We start from the raw sequence: 21,372 nt of genomic DNA, 5'->3' as shown, positions 1-21,372 counted from the left end.
CTTGATTTAAGCTCGTGCTATCGTTGGCCTCTGTTATGTAGCTACTTGTTCATGGATGAAGATTCAAAGGTCAAAGGTCCTCGCTGAAGGGCGAAAACAGCAAAAGGAAAACCAAATCTGAAAATGAAACTTTTATTTAGTAACCGCTCATTGCACCGACATGGACATTAAAATCTGTTTTTCAAACAGGACAGTGCAAAATATACCTTTGCAGTCGAGAAGTAAATACAATCATCGTCATCAATGTTCTCTAGTGAGAAGGATGGCTAGCTGGAGGAACCGACCAATCAGAGCACAGTATGTGATAAGAACATTAAAGGCCACTGACAGTCTGGACAGGATTCATGTTGTCACAATGTTTGTAAACACACACTCATGCTCTCCAAACACACACGCACGCGCACACACACATAGCATAGAAACAGTCATTTCAAAATGCAGTTGATTTGTAGGTCAAATGTAATGTGGACAGTATAAAATTAATTAAGTTAATATTTCTCTCTTTTAGAAAGTGTGTACATTGTTATCTTCATTGTCAGCAGTAAGTAAACATCAAGTACTACATTTATATCGACGGTGACAGCGAGAGGACAAAACACTTCAGCATCGCTCCATGTTGATCCAGCGCTTCATTGGCTCTTCATTGGCACATTAGTGTCTGTACAAGTGGAAGGGGAGGGGCTACACCCCTGCCCTGACTGGCTGATTGGCCGTGGGGGGTGGAGATACGCCTGTCGAAACGCCTGGGAAAACACAGGCTGTGCTCTTTGAGGACATGAAGGAGACGCAAACGGAGCGAGAGCGAGAGGGAGGAGGGCAGTAAGGCAGAGAAGACGAGCTGAGCTCCTCATCAGAGAACCGACAAATCTAGAAGACGAAGATCTTGTCTCTCTGGACGTGGTCGACGTCGTCATCCATAGTCAGCAGAACCTGAGAAGGAACAGGAGACGTGACTCATTAGTGTTCAGGGGCCAAGATAGTAAAGTGTAGTTCCACTGACATATTTGAACGTTTTAGTCATTTTTTACTTTTAGCACCTGCAGATAGAATTTCAGTTCTGCAATTTAAAGAGCATAATCCCACTTATAAATCTTAGGGCGCCTTCACACCGATCTTGTGCGGTCCAGACCAAAATAACAGACGTGGAAGGGGCCTTGGACCAGACCAAAAGAGCAACATTTAGTCCGACTAAAACAGGCGGTTGCTGTCTGGGTCAAACTGAACCATGGTCATAACATGAATGACTTTCAAAGTTTAATTAATTTTCTCCAATCAAATGGAAAGACTACGACCCACTGAATTGACAACACCGTGACGTCAAGACGCACGCTCGTCTATAAACCAATCAATGTCGAGTACAAGTAGCCGCAGCCCACGTAGGTGTTGACAAGAGCATGTACACGTGTCACACTCTTTAGTGCGCTCCCTAAATTGCAATATGAAACCACATCTAACTGGTATGTTGTTCTTTATTTCTATTTGAATGTTAATATAAATGTTGTAATAGTATAATATTAATGGTCCTGCAGCCATTTGTTTAATTGGTAAAACTTTTCAATAATAATTCCTTTACTAAAAGACACACAATACACTCGATCATACCAGGAAGGATCCAAACATGGCGATGGACGAGAGAAAGTGCCAAATGTCGTGGTCGTCGAAGAATGACAGCAGGATGCAGTCTCTGTTGTGCTCACGAGACTCTGCTGGTGTTTTCTATGGCAGCCGAGAGAAACCCACAAAATTAACTGCTGTATAATGAAGTTTCTCCTCCTTTGTGTGTGTGTTTGTATTGTGTGTGTTTCTACTGACCTGCCAGGTGCTGAGACCCTGGAAGAAGAAAAAGAGTGCAAATCCCCACACCACAGCCGTGAAGAGAATACACACCAATGCCAGACACTGGATTCTCTCACCACTCCGCAGCTAAACACACACATACAAAATAAAACTAGCTTTAGATGTACAGAGGGTGTTTATAAAAAATAAATCTAAAAAATGTTTAAGGTATGGATACACTCCAGCACACCTTCATGATGATGTAGAAGGCAAAGTAGAGCAGCAGGTTGCAGATGGCGATGGCCAACAGGTAGGAGGCAAAGTCGTTGGGTCTCTCTATGAGGCCGTAGGCAGCTCTGTGGAGAAAGAAAAGAAAAAAAGATGTTATCTGTCCTTTTCTGCATCCTTCATTTGAATTTATATTGTTCCTACTTCATTTCCAGAGAAACTGTGTCGACTTACAGAGACCAGTTGACTATGTTCCCCATCACAAGTAGAACCATGCGGTCCTGAAAGACAGACACAAGCACCTCATCTGGACTTGTCCGTGATCCGTTCAATATGAATACAATTAAAAAAAAACAGAACAGTGCTGTGTAGCAGTCAGTGGGGGCGAGGGCAGTGTGCCTCCAGTCTGTGGACCGAGTTGATCATGTCTTCTTCTACGTCCTCTGATAACTTACAGCAGTGATCAGCAACTGGATCAAACAGCGGGTCGAAATCACAGCCAAATCAGTTTGAAAATGGGATTATTGGAATAACACAGACATTCACAGGTGTCACAGTTGCTGATCTCTAGCATGGCCACTGCATTCATAGAATAATTTCCTCTTTAGCAGTTTGTCTACAAAGTAAAGGCACATCGTTCGTTTTGTTGCTGCAATGCTTTATAGTGAACTGATTTATAGAGCTTTTATTTTGAGAAAGTGAACTTGGGTCTGAAGATTGTGTCGGTTGCTTAACAGACCTCTGACATGGGCGACAAGCAATGTCTTGTCAGTTGATTGTAGAACAGTTTGAGGCGGACTCACGAATGACAAGGAATCATTCTGAAGCATTAACACAGGTCACAAACAGCCCATTCCAGAGAGACAGGTGTATAACAGGTACTGCACTAGTTACAGAATCATTTCAATATTTTCATTTTCACCTTCACTTTTGCTGCATCGACTAACTAAAACAAATACTATGATTCCTTGTAACGCAGGGTGATGGGGGAAATTGCTTCGTTCTATGTTACCATGAAAACTCTTCAGCATAATGATGCACAAGTCATTACTCACGATGTACATAGGTGTACTGCACTGCCTGATGAAATCTGTGTAGATGACATGCAGCATCCTCCGCATGATCCCAGAGTCTGAGACACACACAGACACACAGACACACACAGACATACACAGACACACAGGTTATAGCTGCAGTCAAATAAACACGGGGATGAAACAGCCAACACTATCAAATGATGACCTTATTCCCAAACAAACACCTGTTAGCGTGAAAAACAAAAAAGAACTGTAAAAACAATCATCCAGAGCATTTATAATATATTACCAGAACAAACTAAATAGTATTCTGTCTTTGCAATCTGCAGTTAATTTGTGTAGTTGCAGATTTCCATGACACACTTACAATTCTCCTCTTATGCTGAACACATCTATTGTAAAGCCTTATGTTATTCAAATATTCCACTGATTCTCAAATTATCTAAACAGATTTTTTTTTAAGAATGAAGGCATGGATTTCATTGAATATACCTAAAAGGAGAAAGATAAAGTAAGTACGTGTAAATGTACATGGATATAGCAGTTTTCAGACATGAACTACGGAGAAAGTCGTGACAATCTGGTTTGGACTTTCTCTGGAGCTTGCTACTAAGACACGTTCACAACAACACAGAAATCTCCAGAACATTCAGGGGAGAGGTGGAGCAGCAGGCAGAGGAATAAACTCTGTTGCAGAGATCAAATGCTTTTGTCATCACCGAAAACTCTCTTGACATTTCTGTCAGCGTCTTCTGCATGTATGGCACCGCTTTTTCATCAGAGATATTTGTTTTCTTTTCTTTTTTTCAGTTTTGCGTCTGTTGTGTGTTAGAAACGTCATCAACACGCCCACTCACTCGCTGTGAATCCTCTGGAGGATTTCCTGCCATTTTCTTTTTAATATGGGGCTGGCCAGAGAAACTCCAGAACCTCTCACTCAGATATTTGCGTTTCACATACAGCCCCTCTGGATAATGCCAGGAAATTATCCGGACTTCAGTACGTGTCTGAAAGCAGCTTTGCTGTGATCTTACCGAGCCTCCACCGGCCCATGTAGTAGAGCTGTGTGCTGAGGAGGAGAGTGGCCAGAATGTGGATCACTGAGAAAACAATCCAGAAGACTGTGTTTCCCCTCCCGAATACCTGCAAACAAACCACAAACCATTATCATGAAATGTGTTGGTTTGGTACAATAACGACTATGAACAAAAAGCAATAATTAAAAACAATTATAACCGTTTTGTGGTGTGTGTACCTACCACTCCAAGCACAGAGAAGAAGATGACTCCAGCCAGGCAGGCATAGGCAGTGTAAGCACTTGCATTGATGTCTGGGTGTCTCTTCTGATACAGCTTCAACATACACAGCCCGGCAATCATGTACATGAAGGAGGTGTCTGCAAAAACGGAAAGGGATATTACGACACACATTTACTGCTTAATCATCCGAAACCATAAAAGGATGAGAAGCAAGTCGTTGCAGATGGTTATCACTGAATCACAGCTCCGATTTATTGTCTTCATTTCAAATGAGCAGCTTTAACTTTCAGAGTCATTGTTTTACATTAACAGGCTGTCTGGTGAGCATATTTTACAGTTACGCTCCATAAATGTCATAACCAGAGGGATTCTCTGCATGTGAGCCAGAGCACAATAAATCAAAAGACTATTCCCGACACCATATATCTTCATAGACAGCTCAGGGAAACTACACCTAGCACCCCCTACACCGTCTCTCAAAATGACAGTGTTTTCCCTCTGCAGTATGCAAAACTCTGTGGTGCAGTAGTTTCCTGCAGGATTGTCCTCCCTCCCCACTCCCCAACCGGCCTGCACTCACGTTGCACTCTAACAATAAACATACCACACTAATAAGAAGCTATTAGGACCTGCCCATGACTTGAAGTTTATTGTGTGTTTGTTTGATCCACTCTAGAATTAATGAGGCACACATTTGTTCATGAACACACACAAAAAGTCCAAGATTTTGCGCAGTTCACCTGCCATGCACACCCTACATGAGACGTGCACAGCCAGGAAATTGGAGTTGAAAATGTACACACAACACAGTGTTCCTTTGCCCCTACTGCTTAAAAAAAAATTCTAGAGGAAACACTGCTGGTACTTGTCCTCTATTGTAAATAGAGGGAAGAGAGGCACACACTTACCAAACTGGAAGTTGGTGTAGTTGGGACAGACGTGGTAGCAGGCACTGAGCAAGCCCTCCATCATTAGTGCAGTTCCCATGGCATAAAACAGACCAAAGTGTTTTGGGATACCACATTCCTGGGGAGGGGGGGTGAAAGAGAGGGACATTGAAGTAATAAATGAGTCGTACATGTTGATTCCAAAAGAACAGAGTGTATTTGGATGTGCCTGTTTCATATTTACTTATAAAATAAGCTTTGGTTCAGGAAGACAAACAAAGAAGAAGATGAACTAAGAGGTGTTATTATGAACATCACACTACCTGAACATGCCATCACAAATGAGGCAAACATTCATATGTTCAACCACTAGCAATTACAATTCAGTCTTGAAAAGTACTTGAAAATCATTCTTACTGTACGACACAGAGTGTGAGCTCATTAATCTGATCCTTACAGTGTGTCTGTCTCCTTGTGTACATGGGCCTTACCAGAGCATTGAGGTCGTTGCGGACCAGAGCTCGATTGTGGACAATATCTCTCTTGAGGACGATAAGAAGGAAGAGGAGTCCCAGCATCACGTAACCAACGTTACTGAGTATGTTGTTGAATGCACTGTGTAGGACAATAAATGACGACATAAGCATGCCATCCATGAGCCATTATGTGCTGTAATAAATCATTAATACATTTTCAACAGCCATGCTAACTCCAAACCTTAGAGCTCCCAGGGGGTGGGCACACAGGAAGTTGTAGTAGCAAATGTCCTGGTTTCCTGTGACATTGACAACCTGCAGAGCAAAGAGTCAGTTTAATATCCACGTACAGTGTAAGTCAATGTGGCGATGTTTTCTTACAAAACATATGAAACACAAGCAAACAGGAGGAACAGTTTACTTCTCATACCGTTTGATAGGTGATGACCAACTGGATGACTGGCAGGGCGTAGAACACAGCAATGGTGGCAATGTTCCTGGAGAGAGGATCAATTGACAGTTAAGAAAATGATGATGACAGATTTGTTTCATTATTACAGACTCGTGCAGGACCTGTTCGAAACCTTTGGAACGTTCTGTTCTCTTCTCCTGTGTTAAAGCTCTGGAGCTTCTTCAGAATTCATTAGTGAGTCCTCCTCAAACTGTTCTACAATATACTGCCACTTTTTATTGTTTTGTGCTGCATGTTTAAAATGTAATGATTTTTCTAAATTATTTTTTCATATATTGAATTTCGGCTATTTCAGAGGTCTGTTAAGAAATCGACACAAGAGGAAGTGTTCTGTGTTTTTCTTACTGTAACAGCCCCGTATTTCTCACTATCTTCGTTGTACTGCATGATAATTGCAGCTGATATGTATATAGGAATAATGTAAGAGGAATCTTTGTTATTGATTGATTATTGACAATGGTATTTGTCGTTCTTGGTCTGTGTCCTCACCAGAAGTATATTTGATATTTCTTGCTGAGGACCCTCTTGTCTTTGCGGGACAGATCAGACACGTACAGAAATTTCTATAATCAGAAAAGGACTTCATGTTACTGACAGTCAACAGGTAAAAACTGGCAACAGTGAGGAATAGTAACATTCAAACATCATATACAAGCAGAGCTGACCTGCAATTACCAAACATTTTAGTTAGGTGCCTGACCTTGGTGCGGACTATGTTTTTGTCTGAATTGATGTCATCCAGTGTGTCATAGTCATCCTCCTCCACAGAGCTCAGAGACTCCTGCCTGCTTCGTCCAACACTGTCCAGTGATCGCTCTGATGAAGGGGGGGGGACAGAGGAGTAACAGAGGAGTTGTTTTGGTGTAAATCTTGGATCTGATTCAGCCAAATGCAAGCAGCGTGTCACCGATACGGACGGCTATGTGGTTAAGGTGACTGAGGATTGGTCAACGTTTTAAAGTCTCCTGTCCTGATAAACAAAGACACAGAAGGCCAGTGAGCTGCCTGCAAAGAAGCAGAATGGCAAGCCAGGCTCTGTGGACATATTGCAGTGTGACAGTGGTGGGCCAGAAACAAGTTGTGTCCATGTTTGTGCATACCCATGTATCCGTAGTTATTATCAATTGAGGTGGCGCTGTCAGTGATGGCCTCAGAGCTCAGAGTGCTGCCGTTGTCAGCTGTTGAGCAGCAAGAGAGAAACAGATTATTTATGAAATGTCCACACAAATAAAGACTTCCACGAAAAGTACCCAAAACTCACCAAAGGAGCCATATTCATCCGGTGAGACTGGAGTCTTGCCTGTAGAGATGTGATCAGACACATTTTAACTCCAAGGTGAGTACATGTTGATGAAATGCACATGCACAAACAAGCCATGATACTACCACTGATATCTTATTGCTGCATACTAACACACCACTGTAGCTCAATTGTTAGTACATAAACACAGGAAGTCGAAATTGGCATCAACGCTTGCAGGGAACGGAAATTTGGAGTCCAAAGGTTTTTTCACGCTCCAAATGTTTAAAAACACATTTGAAATGGCTGTTTTAGTGAATGGGTGAAAATGTGAGTGTTAAGAAATGTGACAATGTGAAAAAACCTTAGTAAGAAGGAAAGTGAGATTCATTTGCAGACACTTCTGCTAAACGCGTGGGGCACACTGGCTGCGTGAGTAGTGTAATGCTTTTCATTAGAGTGACCACACTGTGCGTCAGACGCACGTCTCAGGCACATCTCACACGTGTGGGCCACACTGCTCTTGTAGAGAGTCGAGGTCTGTTTCATAGTAAAAGCACGCTAGTGTTTCTGTTGACTGAATTCATTAATTAGTTTTAACAAGGTTTTCATGGTTATTGTAGGACCAGAAGATGTATGACTTGAGTCCTGGCATTTAATTGAGTACATAGGCTACTTTTATTTGTTTTTATTAGAAACAGAAACCTCACGCAGCACACAGGCAGCAGGCAGGCTCCCTGTGTGAGACGCAGCAGATCGGCACAGCAGCCGTCATGTGATGGACACGCAGCCAGTGTGGCCCGTGTTTAACAATTGCTCAGCTGAGTCGTGTCTTTATGATGCAAGCCATTAAACATTAACATACTGTCATAAAACATTGCCACGTTTATATAATTACAAAGTCCACAAAGCACTACAGCCAAGAATATTACTCTATCTCCTTCTCTATAAAAAAAAAGAGCAATAGTATACGAGCTAATGCATGCAGAGCATCTGCAGACAAGTAACACAGTGCAAGAAAAGGCAGCAAGATCACATAAGGAGGAACAGTGTTGTTATACCATCCCCGTTCTTTCCAAGCAGAGAGGCTGTGCCACACATTAGGGAGAGAGAGAGAGTGAAAGAAACATTTAGTACACACAGGTAAACTCCACACAGAAAAATTAAGAGCATGTTAAGTATAGTTGAACATCTTGCATAGTGTGTTATAGCATATAGTGAGTTCAGAATATTGGTATGCTCCACACGCCCTCTAAGGAACCCCTAATAGAAGCTTCCATTATAGCTAGTTGCTGGGTTACCTGTCTCAGCAGGCGACATGTCAGCAGGAATCAGATAGTCTTCTCTCGTCTTATTCATCCTGCAGAAACAGACAGGAAGAGATGCAAATGAACAGTATTTGTATTTAGTATAGTGTTGGTCTAAATAAATACTTCAGTCACAAATTTAAACCTCTGGGTTAAACTGGGGTAGAGACTTATACAGCTGATGTAAACTTGTGTGAGACAACGTCATGTTGTTTTTCCAATGTAATGAGCAAAGTCAGTAGTGGAGACATGAGGACAGACACAAGAGATAAGTTCAGACACATGAAGACAAATATTTTAGCTGTGAGAAGAAACAGTGTACATGAAATGGATGCACTAACTAAATGTTGTACGAGTTTGCTGATAAAGGCGTGAAACCTTACCGCTTTTTCTCCAGACAGGCCCCCAGGAAGGTGAGCAGGTAGATGGAAAAGAAGATACCCAGACAGAACAGCATGCCCATCACATACACCTTTGCTGTGGAGGGAAGAGGAAGGAGACATATTTCAGGCTATTCACATGCTTACACTGCATGACCTTGAGTCTTCCGCATAGTGCAACAATACCTAGGGGTGGGCAGTACACCAGTCATCGTCATTCTTCTGCCTGAATTTCCGACTCACTTCAAAATGGATTCAGTTATGGGATATTTCAGTGTACAACACCAATTTTAATTTGATTCGAAAGAAATTCTCAGAGAACTAAAGCTGTAAACTGTGCAATGAAACCTCTAACTTGGTGCATTATTACAAATATCATGATAACATATTTTGTTGGATGATATTTTGTTCCAAAAATGATTGTGATAAATTATGTTATTGTCACGCTTTGAAACAATTTCACACCACTGAAAGAAATATATAATATTAGAGCAAAATCCTGTTTATATGCGAGTGTAGGTCAGCAGGAGAGTGGAGGGAGGAAACAGGAAACTCCAGCCAGTTCAAACCAACTGCTGATTCTGCTCTGATCATGAAGCAGCGACGCTGATCATTGTGCGTGAATGAGTGGGGGCGGGGCCCCCGGAGCAATGGAAATATATCACAAGACACGACTGGCTTCTCCTCCCAAAACTTGAATATAAATGCCTAAATATAATACCATCACTTTCCAAAAAGTGACAGATACCGTAATATTGGATCTAGGTCATATCGCCCACCCCTAAAAAGACATCATTACAGAAAGCTTAGAAGTGAAACAGACATCAAAAATATGCATGAATTGTTTCTTAAAAGTCTTCCAGTTCTAGAGAACTTTTATCTGCTGCTTTTAAGAACCATGCGTTGGATCAAAATATTCTCCTGGGAAGATGCACCGTCAGGTTTGTAATCCTGAAACTGCAGATAATTAAGAAAATAGTGCCTGACGTGTTAGCTTTTTACCTGCTTTTTAAATGCACTTTTACTCCAGCAGTTCATATGCAACTTACAATCGATGGCAGGGGTGACCACCACATCGATGAGCTTGCTGCGGTTGCCGGCATCAAACAGCTCATCAGGCCGCAGAGGGTAGAACCGCAGCGGACCGCCACATGCCTCGTCCTCTGTTTTTACCACGACCACCACATAGAAACTGTTGCTTGGAAAATCTTTTCTCTGAAAACAGACACCAAGAGATGTGAGGAGATGTAATACGATTCCGTTCATGTGGTTATGGCATCTACACTGTGGTTTTGTCACAGGAGCTTCCACATTGAGAAACACTACCTGCACAGTGATGGCACCTTTTTTGGTCATAGTCTGGTACATCCCAATGAAGGCCACATTGTTGTCGAGGTCATAGACAGGGCACTGATAAGATGCACAGATAAAAACGAGAAAGACATAATATAAAAATATTAAAGGTAATTAAGATATTAACAGGATTACAACACTGACTAAAGCCGATTTCACACAAGAACTCCAGAGAATGTCCACACAAGTGGGTCTGAACTTTCTCTGGAGTTTTCTTCTCACATATGAACAACGCAGCAGCAGATTCTCTGCTCAGACACGATCACAACACAGAAATCTCTGGAGCTGCTCAGGTGATAGGTGGAGCAGCAGGCAGAAGCAGGACGTAATGTATCAATTTGTGCGGAGATCACATGTTTACATCACATTGGCACCAGCGTCGGCTCTTATCCCCAAAAGCTCTCTTGACATTTATGGCCCCGTTTTTTCATCCTGAGATATTTGTATTCTTTTTCTTTTTTGTGTCAACACACCCACTAGCTTGCTGTGGTGAATCCTCTGGAGGACCTCCTGCTGTGTTCTCACATACAGCCCCTCCAAAGAATGTCAGGAAATAATTCTGAGTTCAGTGCATGTCTGAAAGCAGCTTGTTTTTGCACTACATTGTTACAATGAACCCAAGAATGTCCTTGTGTGGTCCAAGAGGGGTTCTACATGCTGACCATTCTCATAAGGCCACTTGAGGACAGCAGACGTCTGGTTGAGGAAACAGGGAGCAGGAGTTATTGTACCTGGATGTCCTGGACGGACATCACGGAGCAGGGGAAGGTCATGTCTGAGTTGACCTTGACGATCACAGTGTCCACCCCATCTCGAAAGTCATACTTGAAGTACTGAGAGAAAGGGAAAGAGGGGAAGGAAGAGCAAAAAAGGAAGAGACAGAGGGAGGGAAGTAATTAGAGGGGAAATGATTAGAAAGGATGTGTTGTATTTGCAAAGGAGGTCACACTTTCAGTTACCTGTCTTTCTTTCTATCTATTATAGTGTGAGATTACTTCCAAGACAACATTACAAGGTTTACTTGAAAGGTCAAAAAGAAAGCGAAATTATTATACGTGATGAAAAAATTTACAGACAAGAAACGGAGGCAAAAAAAAGTCATTACATGTTGAAAAATTGTGTAAAATCAGAAATTCCCAACAGCTTCTTTTCTTTTGTACTTTCCTCAGCTTCTCTCACGTTTATCATGTCATCTGTAACTTGTTTTTTGTAAAGTAAAACTTATTATCATAAACACACAAAACAATGGCAACAAGCTGTATACCTGAGGTTGGGATGGTGATGCAGTAAAGCTGAATTTCTTGTCTGTCCTGTAATCGAATGTCACAATAACATGTTAGACATACCAGCAACATCACTTCACTTGTTGATCCCTTCAAAGCCCAACCTAAAGGCAGAAGCGTTGAGCAGATACTTAAAGCAGCTATTGCAGAGTGTGTTTGTGTAATTTTATCAAATATTACTCACAGAAGGGTGAAGCTTTCCACACGGCTGACCCTAAGCTGGTAGTTTGTACCCTGGCTGGACAGGGTAGAGACGTCCACAAAAAAGTACTGGGTTTCCGAGGCGGCCCGGGACGGAGGCTGGCACAATGTCCGGCCCACATGATCATAAGGGTACTTCCTCTGGTAGCTGGAGACAGAGAGACAGAGAGACAGAGAGACAGAGAGAGAAAAGGGTTGACAAATTGTTTCAGTGTGAAAAAGGGTTTAGGGTTTAGCAACTTACAAGACCTTGAATTTGTATCAACTGAAAATAAATTGTATTAAATTATTGAATGATAACAATTTATTCAGTTCGTTTTATTTATTTAATTATTTTAAATACTGATATGGACGTAGGAGTCTGAAATAAAGTATTATAATAATAATAATAATGATAATAACAATTAGGGCTGCAACAACCAATCGATTTGAATCTATTATAAAAATTGTTGGCAATCAATTTAGTAATCGATTAGTCGGGTCTGATATAATACATAGCACACACGCCGATGTGGGGGCAGTAAACCAGCCAATGCCGTGCCTTGTGTAGCTAACGTGACAATACCTTCTCCTCTCTGGAGTAAACATGGCAGCGACAAATTCTGCTAATGATACAGCGGAAACAGGTCATCAAAAGTGTGGGAACACTTTACATTAAAGTCTTTAGATAAGACCATTAGCTGTAAACTGTGTAAAGCCGATCTCACATGGAACAGCAGCACAATATCACTGTGGTATGAACCTGAAGAGAAAACGTGTTGTATCCTCTTCTTCTCTCCGGTTACTGGTGGATCGTAAACAACTTGAGGTTCATACCACAGTGATCTAGTGCTGCTGTGTCATGTGAAATCATCTTTACACAGGTTTTCTTTGAGACTTAAATGAAAACGCACACACTATTCACCTATTGAGGATAACGTAAGACATCTTGAACTTGGATTATAACAAATCAGATTTAAATTGTAGGTATCTGAAACTGGAATTATAGTCATAATTAAATTGCAGATGTCTGTAATACATATAGAAACAGCATTGTACAAGAAGTCATTAGCCAAAAGTGTGCCTAACATTAGCTCAATCAATTCTGTAGTTCCGTTGGCCACTGTTAACCGTGGTACGTGTTCTGAGCTACTGAGAAGAATGCAGGAGGATGCCGTAGTAACGCTGCATGAACAAGGGACTTCTTATTAACGTTAGACAGCCTTACAGTTATTATAAGAATCTAGTCACGTTATTGCTGACTGAGGTAACATAACTAATACTTTACCCTTACAGTATGATCTTTATGAACAAAGCAACATGCTGGTACTTCTCTAACACACCGACACAGATTCACTTTCTGTCATTTCAAGAAAGCATGTGACAAAGGCTAAATGAAACAGAAGTAACTCCATTCAGATGAGTTTATGGCTCGGGTAGGAGGAGGAGGAAGTGAAAGTCCAAGGTTAATGAAAGATCTGGAGACATATGAGGGACTGTTTAAGCAAGACTGCATGGACATTGTGATGTTGCACGACCACAGAGTGTGGAAGACTCCGGTCAATTCACATATACGCTAATTAGCTAATGGCTAATAAACAGCTGAACTTCTAGCCTGTTATGTAATACCACCTGATTAAGTCAGGTTGCAAATGCTGGGTGCCCTGTAACTGCAAAGGTACAGTCAAGGGCATTTTGTAGACTGGGATTTTGATGATTCTATTTTATATGATTGCAATTCTCACCAAAGTTACACTTTGCTACATCTCCCTCAACCACACTGTGATAAGAGCACAGCTACCATTTACACATGTCCTTCTCTTATAGGGCTATTCATTTCACACACACCAAACCAAACAAGGTTCATCACATGACCTGGAGTCGTAATTATTCACAGTCTAAGCAAAAACAGCAGCAACACCCAGCGCACCCAAGGAGATTTTTTATTTCATTTGAGGTTACTGTGTGCACAGTAAAAACATACAGTCAAAGCCAATTCAAAACTAGGTTGGATGGACACAAGCCTTTTCGCCTAATCAATTTTTTTTCAGTTTAGGCATTCTGACATAATGCCATGACACACGACTAATCTACAAGTACAGCTATTGTGTTCCCCTTGTTTTCTTGTTCTCTATGGTGGATGTGGAGATCAACTTCCACTTGCATTTCAGCAGCTGATTGTGTCATTGCTCCAGTTGACGTACATAAACCACCGAACATGGATCACTCGTGTATGTTCAACATATGCAGCAGTACCTAAAAAACATTTGTGCTACTAGCTGCTGTGACACATACTGTGAATCAATGGCAGGTTTAACTACATGCTCTACTCTTTTGGAGGTCTGTGATATCTGTATTTATATAGTAAATATAGTAATACAATACAATTAACCGTAACAAATAAAAACTCAGTTATAAAAGTATAAATAAAATAAATAAACGTGATAGAAATGAAATCAGTAGAAACAGATCAAATCAGGGACTGCGGCTCAAGCTTTGATTTAAAAGAAGCTAGTGACTCACTTATTGTATATTATTTACTGAGAGTAAAATGTTGGCTAATATGCAGTTACTATGGCAAGTGGAGGGCTATGAAACATTATAGTGGCTATCTCATGAAATAAACCATAACTATTGTTGGACAGTTCGAAGACTAGGACAGGCTGAATAGGAAAGGGTAGGTTTTTACGAAAGAGAGAAAACAAAACACAATCTAGTTTCTATTAAATGTTGAGTGCTGAATAAAAATATCAGTGTGGGGGGGTGTGGGGGGGAGACGACTTACAGGCCTCTCAGGATGAGGGGGACTTGGAAAGAGAGCACAGCTTGCTTCTGCCGCACCACAAACAGAATAGGACTCTCCAACCCCTGTGACAGCACATCCACGGACACGCGTACTCCCTCCGTCTGAAACCGAAAAGAGAGGATCAGAGTTACACACCCTGTCACTTGTCATCATCACACGAGAAACAGGAGCCTCTGGTGTGAGCATGTGAACTCGCCTTGTTCCTGGAGACGGTGTGGTTGAACGCGTAGATGGTCTGGTTTTCACTCGTGACCGTGTCATTGTAGGTGACATCAAACTCTGCATCTTTCTGCACCACGTTCTTGGTCTCCCCCACCGCCGCACCGCCGCAGACCAAGTGGGTCACACACACCCAGAGCAGGGCTGCCAGTCCATGTCGGATCCAGCAGGCAGCAGCAGGTCCAGAGCCGTTTTTATGTCGAGATTTCCAGCAACTCCTCCACAGCATTTTGGCCGACACCGTCCTCCTGAACCGCCGACAGATTCCCCCCGTTGCTCGAGCCTGTGCGGCAATACTAATAAAACCTCCTCCCCATTCAGCAACAAACACTCTGATAGCAAGCTGGCTAGCTCAGCTGTTCCACTTCCACCAGAAACAAACAGATGCTAACAGGCGAGCTAAGGAGGCAGCGGGTGCTCGCCTCAATATACAGGCTCGTTCCACGTCCCGTTCACATCCGCAACAACAAACAGTCAACAATGCAGCGGATGACGAAAGTTACGATGAAGGCGACACCCAGTTCCTCTTCATCTGCAACGCCGAAGCCCAGCAGGCTGCTAGCCAGCTAACGCTAGCATCGTCTGAATAATGTAGCTCCGTGTTTTGGAATCTCAGTTCAGGTCCACCGTCCACTGAGTGGGAAATAAATACAGCGTATCGTTGTTGTTTCTCTCAAGTCAAAGTGAAGGGCTGTCACGGCGTCATGGCTTTGTTCAGAAACATTTGTCATGCTCAGTGTTTACAGTGTGGAAGAATCAGTGCGATTAGCACCCCCCCCCCACCAGCACCACGTTCAGACAGTAAACAAACCCAACGCGACGTCATGACGTCATGTGGCTGCCCTCTGCAGGTGCAGTACCTGTTGTAAACCTGCCTGTTCGTCCTGTCGTTATTTCTCTGGAGCTACTTCACAATTACTCCTTGTCATTAGCGAGTCCTCCTCAAACTGTTCTACAGGAGATAGATAGATAGATAGATAGATAGATAGATAGATAGATAGATAGATAGATAGATAGATAGATAGATAGATAGATAGATAGATAGATACTGTGTTGATATAGATAGATAGATAGATAGATAGATAGATAGATAGATAGATAGATAGATAGATACTGTGTTGATCCTGAGGGAAATTTTGGCATTTTACTAGCAAACAAAACAGTCAAACACAAGTGCATAAGAATAACAAAAGGTCAAAATGAGTCAAGAATAAGTAATGTAAAGTAGTTTAGGGATATAGTTTTTTTTTCATTATTTGCATGTGAGCTTTTTCAGATTCAGACAACTTTATTGATCCCAAGGATTCATCTGCTCAGGTTCACACGAACAAGAGAGGATGTCTGAGGTCTGTTAAGCAACCGGCACAATTTTTTAGACTCTATCTATCTCTCCTCATCTATTATTCTATCTATCTATCTATCTGTCTGTCTGTCTATCTAATTGGGTTGGTTTAAAACCTGTTAAAATCGCTTTCAAAAGGCACTTAGATTGGTTGGACCAATTGTTTTTGGATGACACACTAAAACTGAGCTCTGAAAAGACAATTTAAAGCCAAATCGAGCCAACAATAGCTAGTATCACAAGCAAATGTATAATAAATTGTTCACAGGAATTCTATTTCTTGTCACATGGACACTAAAAAAACTCCTTGGTTGGTTGAAGTCAACAGCTGAAAATATTCTCTTTAATAAAATATAAGAACTTAGTTTTTTCCTTAATGACATTGCAGCAGCCTCATCTTATAACATATATTCTAACATCCAGAATATACAAAAATCAATAAATGTAATATATTGTCACAATAAATTGATAAATGTCTACAGTAACACAATGTGTCCTTGTCTCAACTGTCACTGAGACAAGGAAACATACATTACAGAGCCTTACTTTCCAATTAATGGTTGGAAGATAATGTTGGATATGTACATAAAACGTTTTTTTAATTCAAACAATGGTTTGGTCAGTAATGTAAACCTGCATTTATTGGATATATGAGCAATTGGGCCTAATTTATCCTGCTGTTTAATAATGCAGGACCTGCCTTTAGACATATAGGCTCATTTCATCCAATAGTGTTATTTCTCAATGCATTTACAAAATCAAGTTTGATTGACCAATGCCATCAAACACACTGAGAACCTGCTATTTCTCAGAGCAGCTGTCTTCTGTGCTTAGTTGGTAATTCAGCTTGAAGAAACAGGATGCAGCAATGCCTCTTGGACATGGAGTGGTGCTGTTCACATCCTGGTGAGAGGGCCATCAAATAGAATAGAATATAAATCAGTTTTCCCCACATATGGAGCCCAGTTAGAAATCAGCCGTAGCCTAAAGCATTTTTGTGGAATAGAAAAAAATGCTGTTTGGTATGAAATGCTTTTATTTTACATCAATCATTTTTGTAATATATTTGTATTGTTGGTGAAGTATAGGTTACAAATATTTGGGGGTTTTGTGAGGTTTTCAACCCATATCTATTTCTTAATTTATTGCTGGTGTCTCTTTTGTTCTTTTTGTCCCTCATACTCACAATTTAGATTTTTGTTTTTGTACTTTCCAGTGGGGCTCATTTGCAAAGTTGCACCCTAAAAATCATGAAATAAAAAAAAAACACAGATTTAGCTAATTAATTTGAAAGTCCATTTCCTAATGAAAACACAGTGTAACTACTAAGCTGCTGAAATGCTTTGCTGAATTGTATTGAAAATGCATTAACATTTTGCTGAAGTTGAAGAAAGCGATATATGAGCTGAGTTTGCTGAAAAGCAAAGTTTAAGCCAACTTAATATAAGTATGATTTGGGGGGAAACAGTCCTACAAATCAGCCCATAAGCGAAAAATTAGCCAAAAATGAAGATATGTTGGAGATAAAATTAAAAGTAGGCATATATATATATATATATATATTTGCGTATTTGCAGCCTCTTTTCAAAATATAAAAAAGTTGAATAAATTATGAGTAGCTGAAAGTCTTTGGAACCGAAATGGTTTGATTGGAGTTTCAACTTTAAAGAAGAACAGTAACCAATTAAAAAATCTATTAAAAATTATATAGAGTTGAAAAAGAAAATGATTGCAGAAATGCCTTGAACGAGTGATACTTCATATTAAAAATTTCACAAGGTGCCTATAAAATCTATAAAATGTGACCTATAAAAGTGACCTATAAAATCGCTTGGAGGAAAATGAAACAATAGAGAAACAGGAAAACAATATTGTGAATGGTGTGTGTGTGTGTGTGTGTGTTCCCTTTATAAAGACGATTTATTTATTTTGGAAACAGAGTCAGTCACGAGGTGATCCTCTCAGGTAGTGTGACATTTCTCAGCACACCAAATGACATTTGAAGACATGAATGTAAATATAAATTACAATAGAACAACTGTTGTATTAATAGCCAAGATCTGCCTAGACAACATTATATTTACCACTATAAACTGGGTAAATATTAATAATGTCAGACGTGTATTCGATGACGTGTTGAAACTTGAGAAAGTCTGTTTGGCTCAACTTGATCATTGTAAATTATCATAGTGGTTTTGCTGTGTATATCCTTAAACCCTGTGTGATCACACAGTGCAGCAGGAATCACTGAATCATGGGAACCACAGTGATAATGCGCACTTCTCTGTCGTCAAGGCAACCACAATACGTTTCTGTGGATGAAGTCATTTGTTACGCTGATCGTTGCCATGGTTACAACCTGGAGAGGGCGCTGCGGAGGAGCGTTCCACGTAAAATGACGCAGGGCGGGGGCGTGCCCGCGCTGCGCGCTGCGCAAGGCTGCTTGTTGTTCCCGCAGAGAGGCGAGAAGATGGCGGCCGTGTCAAGCGGAGGTGCTGCGGGGTCCGCTGCGGCCGGGATTACGCACTCTGCCCGACCGACCCACGCAGTCATGGGCTCCCAGAACCGAGCCCAGCCATCCTCCGGGATCAGCCACCCCAGTCGTACCAGCACGGCCACCGGGTGCATCACCAATCCTGGCCACTCTTCGGCCACCAGGCCCCCCCCAGCCCGAGTGGGCCACTATGAAATCGAGCGGACCATCGGCAAGGGAAATTTCGCGGTTGTTAAACTCGCCACACACATAATTACCAAAGCAAAGGTAAGACGGCTCATGGCCGAGCGTTAGAGGTGAACAAGTTGAAGTTGTCATTGTTTTATTTCAAGTCTTTTCGACCATTTAGTCAGGATGACGCTGGGGCCTTTAGGCTCCGGGGAGACAACGGCCAGCCCGCTTTGGTGACACCGCTGCTTGGTGTTGGAGGGAGGGAGGGGGGTCCGTTCGACACGGGGCATCACTTCTAACTACAGGAGACACACACATTTAGCACCAGATGGTTTCACATACATGAAGTCGTAGTGTCGTAAGAGAAGCTACAGAGGCCCGGGTGAATGTGTGGCAGAGCGCAGAGGACGGAGAGAAGGGTATCGACGAAGATGAAAAAGGGGAGACTCTCAACGTTCCGACCGGAGTTGCTAGCTTAGCTTCGTAGCTAATTAGCTATTTGGTTAGTCAGAAATCTTTTAGACGCAAGCCTCAAGGTTAAAAGTTTGCAGAGCCCTGCTGGGTAACTAAACATTTATTAACAATGCACCTCCAAAGTTAATATGTGTAAGTTGCCCAAGTATTGGAAACTATCTGTGAAATTCAGGCTAGATGCACTATCGAAGACTGATTTAGCCGTAGAATTCGACGCTGACTAGTTGACACAGACTCATTTTGAATAAACAAGGAGCTTGTCTTTTTATCGCGGGGTCTTATGGAAGTTTCTGACGTCTTTCTAAATAAAATCACGTGTCGTTTTAACACGGTGTCAGAGCTTTAGTTCACCGTCGTTCACCAGCTTTTTGTGGTATCCAGATATCTCCGTTAATGGGCAGATGACAGTCTCACGAAGCCGGACAACAAAACAGTGACATTGCAAAAGTAGTGGTTTCAGAAAAGACCCAGCACGTTTTTATTGTGAGGAGCTGCTTTCACCAAGAGTGGGGAACTAGTCATCAGTACACTGTATGATGTGACACATTTACTAGTAGACACTATTATATAACAACATTTATTAGTGCTATTCAAAGAAGATAAATAATCCCAAAGAAACAGGAAGACAATCGTGTGAATCCTGAATAAGCATTCACTCTATATAAGTGCAAAACTCTCATATTCTTGATGAATATGTGCGTTGTATTGGGGTCTGCCAGATGTCGCTTGTATTCTATAAAGTCTCTGATTGTGACACTTATCGTGAATCCCAGGCTTTTTCTAAATGGGCCTTTTAGTGTTTTTGGCAAGCGGAAGGTTTGCATCTTGATGGCAGGTAGAGTTTGGGGCATTTCAAGAGGAATGCATTGCTCTAATATGCCAAGATGTGTTTTTTGTTTTGTTGTGATCTATTTGTTGAAGAGCCTCACTGTTTCAATGCTTCATTTGATTTCAAGCTGTCTGTTGTGACTTCAAATATGTTGATTATGTCTTCTTAACGAGGGTGGTGGCATCAGCCCAGAAGGGGTCAGAATAAAGAACTATTCCGAAAGCCTCACTTGGAGCACTTGACAACAACAGCAAGTCGGCGCTTTGTTTTCCAGTCTGTTACAAATGCTTCTGTTGAGGGCCACACTTTAACTATTGTGACATCAGAGGCATGGCTCTCTTGATTGTGCGCATCACTTATGACGGTTGAATTGGTTGAACGCTCAAATAGTGGTTGCTGAAGTCTAAACTTACTGACAACTTCTGCAATAATTTAGTTTTATTACATGGTGAAGATCCTTTAATTCCAATGGCACTAATAAAGGTGTGTCAAGGCAGCTGAGTGTGCAGCTTTTCCTCTGTGCCCTTGTTGACATACACACAGACCGGCAGACATGGGTCATTGTCTGCTTTGCGCAACGTAGCCCAGGGAAGCTTTCATTCAGTTTCATGAGGACAAAATAAGCGGGGGTAAGTGAATGCTATGGAATAGATTTGCAGATGACATTTCTTGAAGAGCTTCAATTGGGTTCGTGTTTAAATACTAATGGGTATGAGAGTGGTTTGTTTAAGCTTTTTTTAGGGGGAATAAATACATAGACAAATCAACATGATAGTGACAGATTAATGAGCTGGTTATGAAGCTGTAGCTGTTGTGTGTTTGTCAATGCTTGTGTGTGTGTGTGTGTGGCTGTTTAACTGAGAGTGAGAGACAGAGGACAAAATTACAGTCAAACTTGGAATTACAGAATGAAAGAGACGCCTTGTTTGTTGTCTATTGGTGGTGGTCTCATACAGGCTCATGATTTCCGTCATCTAGTGCAGGGGTTTCGGCGGCATCACCAGTTGCTTTTGCATGCCTGTGGATGTCATGAATATGGATACAATTACCAGTCATCAGATGAAATGCACTTTGGAGCCTTGTTTTATTGCCTAGGCTTCATAACAATCCAATGAGAAAAGCTGACTCGACAAAAATACCTTAACAACGTCATCAGTTG

The 21,372-nt window shown here is 41.5% G+C and overlaps 2 protein-coding genes across 5 annotated transcripts in view; one reads left to right on the top strand and one right to left on the bottom strand.

Annotated features, from left to right (window-relative positions):
* Positions 1-118: 118 nt before the first annotated feature.
* sidt2 (SID1 transmembrane family, member 2) lies at positions 119-15,690 on the bottom strand. Of its 2 annotated transcripts, XM_035154052.2 has the most exons (26): positions 14,881-15,690; positions 14,664-14,785; positions 11,883-12,047; positions 11,680-11,725; positions 11,147-11,248; positions 10,389-10,472; positions 10,112-10,277; positions 9,066-9,159; positions 8,677-8,735; positions 8,437-8,463; positions 7,397-7,435; positions 7,236-7,313; positions 6,836-6,951; positions 6,625-6,698; positions 6,094-6,160; positions 5,905-5,978; positions 5,679-5,802; positions 5,209-5,326; positions 4,301-4,437; positions 4,076-4,184; positions 3,060-3,136; positions 2,239-2,285; positions 2,027-2,132; positions 1,813-1,923; positions 1,603-1,716; positions 119-930 (listed from the first exon to the last, which is right to left on the bottom strand). In XM_035154052.2, exons 1-26 carry the CDS (start codon positions 15,130-15,132, stop codon positions 868-870), a joined length of 2,571 nt encoding a protein of 856 aa, XP_035009943.1. In that variant the 5' UTR covers positions 15,133-15,690; the 3' UTR covers positions 119-867. The 2 variants fall into 2 exon arrangements, with proteins under 2 accessions (XP_035009943.1, XP_035009944.1); XM_035154053.2 differs by lacking the exon at positions 8,437-8,463.
* A 2,991-nt stretch (positions 15,691-18,681) lies between these two features.
* The window catches only part of sik3 (SIK family kinase 3), a 38,573-nt gene continuing 35,882 nt past the window's right edge, over positions 18,682-21,372 (top strand). For all 3 annotated transcript variants that reach the window (XM_035153792.2, XM_035153794.2, XM_035153793.2), the window contains exon 1: positions 18,682-19,006. In XM_035153792.2, the coding sequence (XP_035009683.1) occupies positions 18,716-19,006 (291 nt within the window). In that variant the 5' untranslated portion in view covers positions 18,682-18,715. The remainder of the gene's footprint in view (positions 19,007-21,372) is intronic.

The sequence above is a fragment of the Hippoglossus stenolepis genome, chromosome 4 (assembly GCF_022539355.2).
Source record: "Hippoglossus stenolepis isolate QCI-W04-F060 chromosome 4, HSTE1.2, whole genome shotgun sequence".
Classification (NCBI taxonomy): Eukaryota; Metazoa; Chordata; class Actinopteri; order Pleuronectiformes; family Pleuronectidae; genus Hippoglossus; species Hippoglossus stenolepis.
Note: the sequence above shows the minus strand (reverse complement) of the source record. Positions and strands in the feature narration are given on the sequence as shown.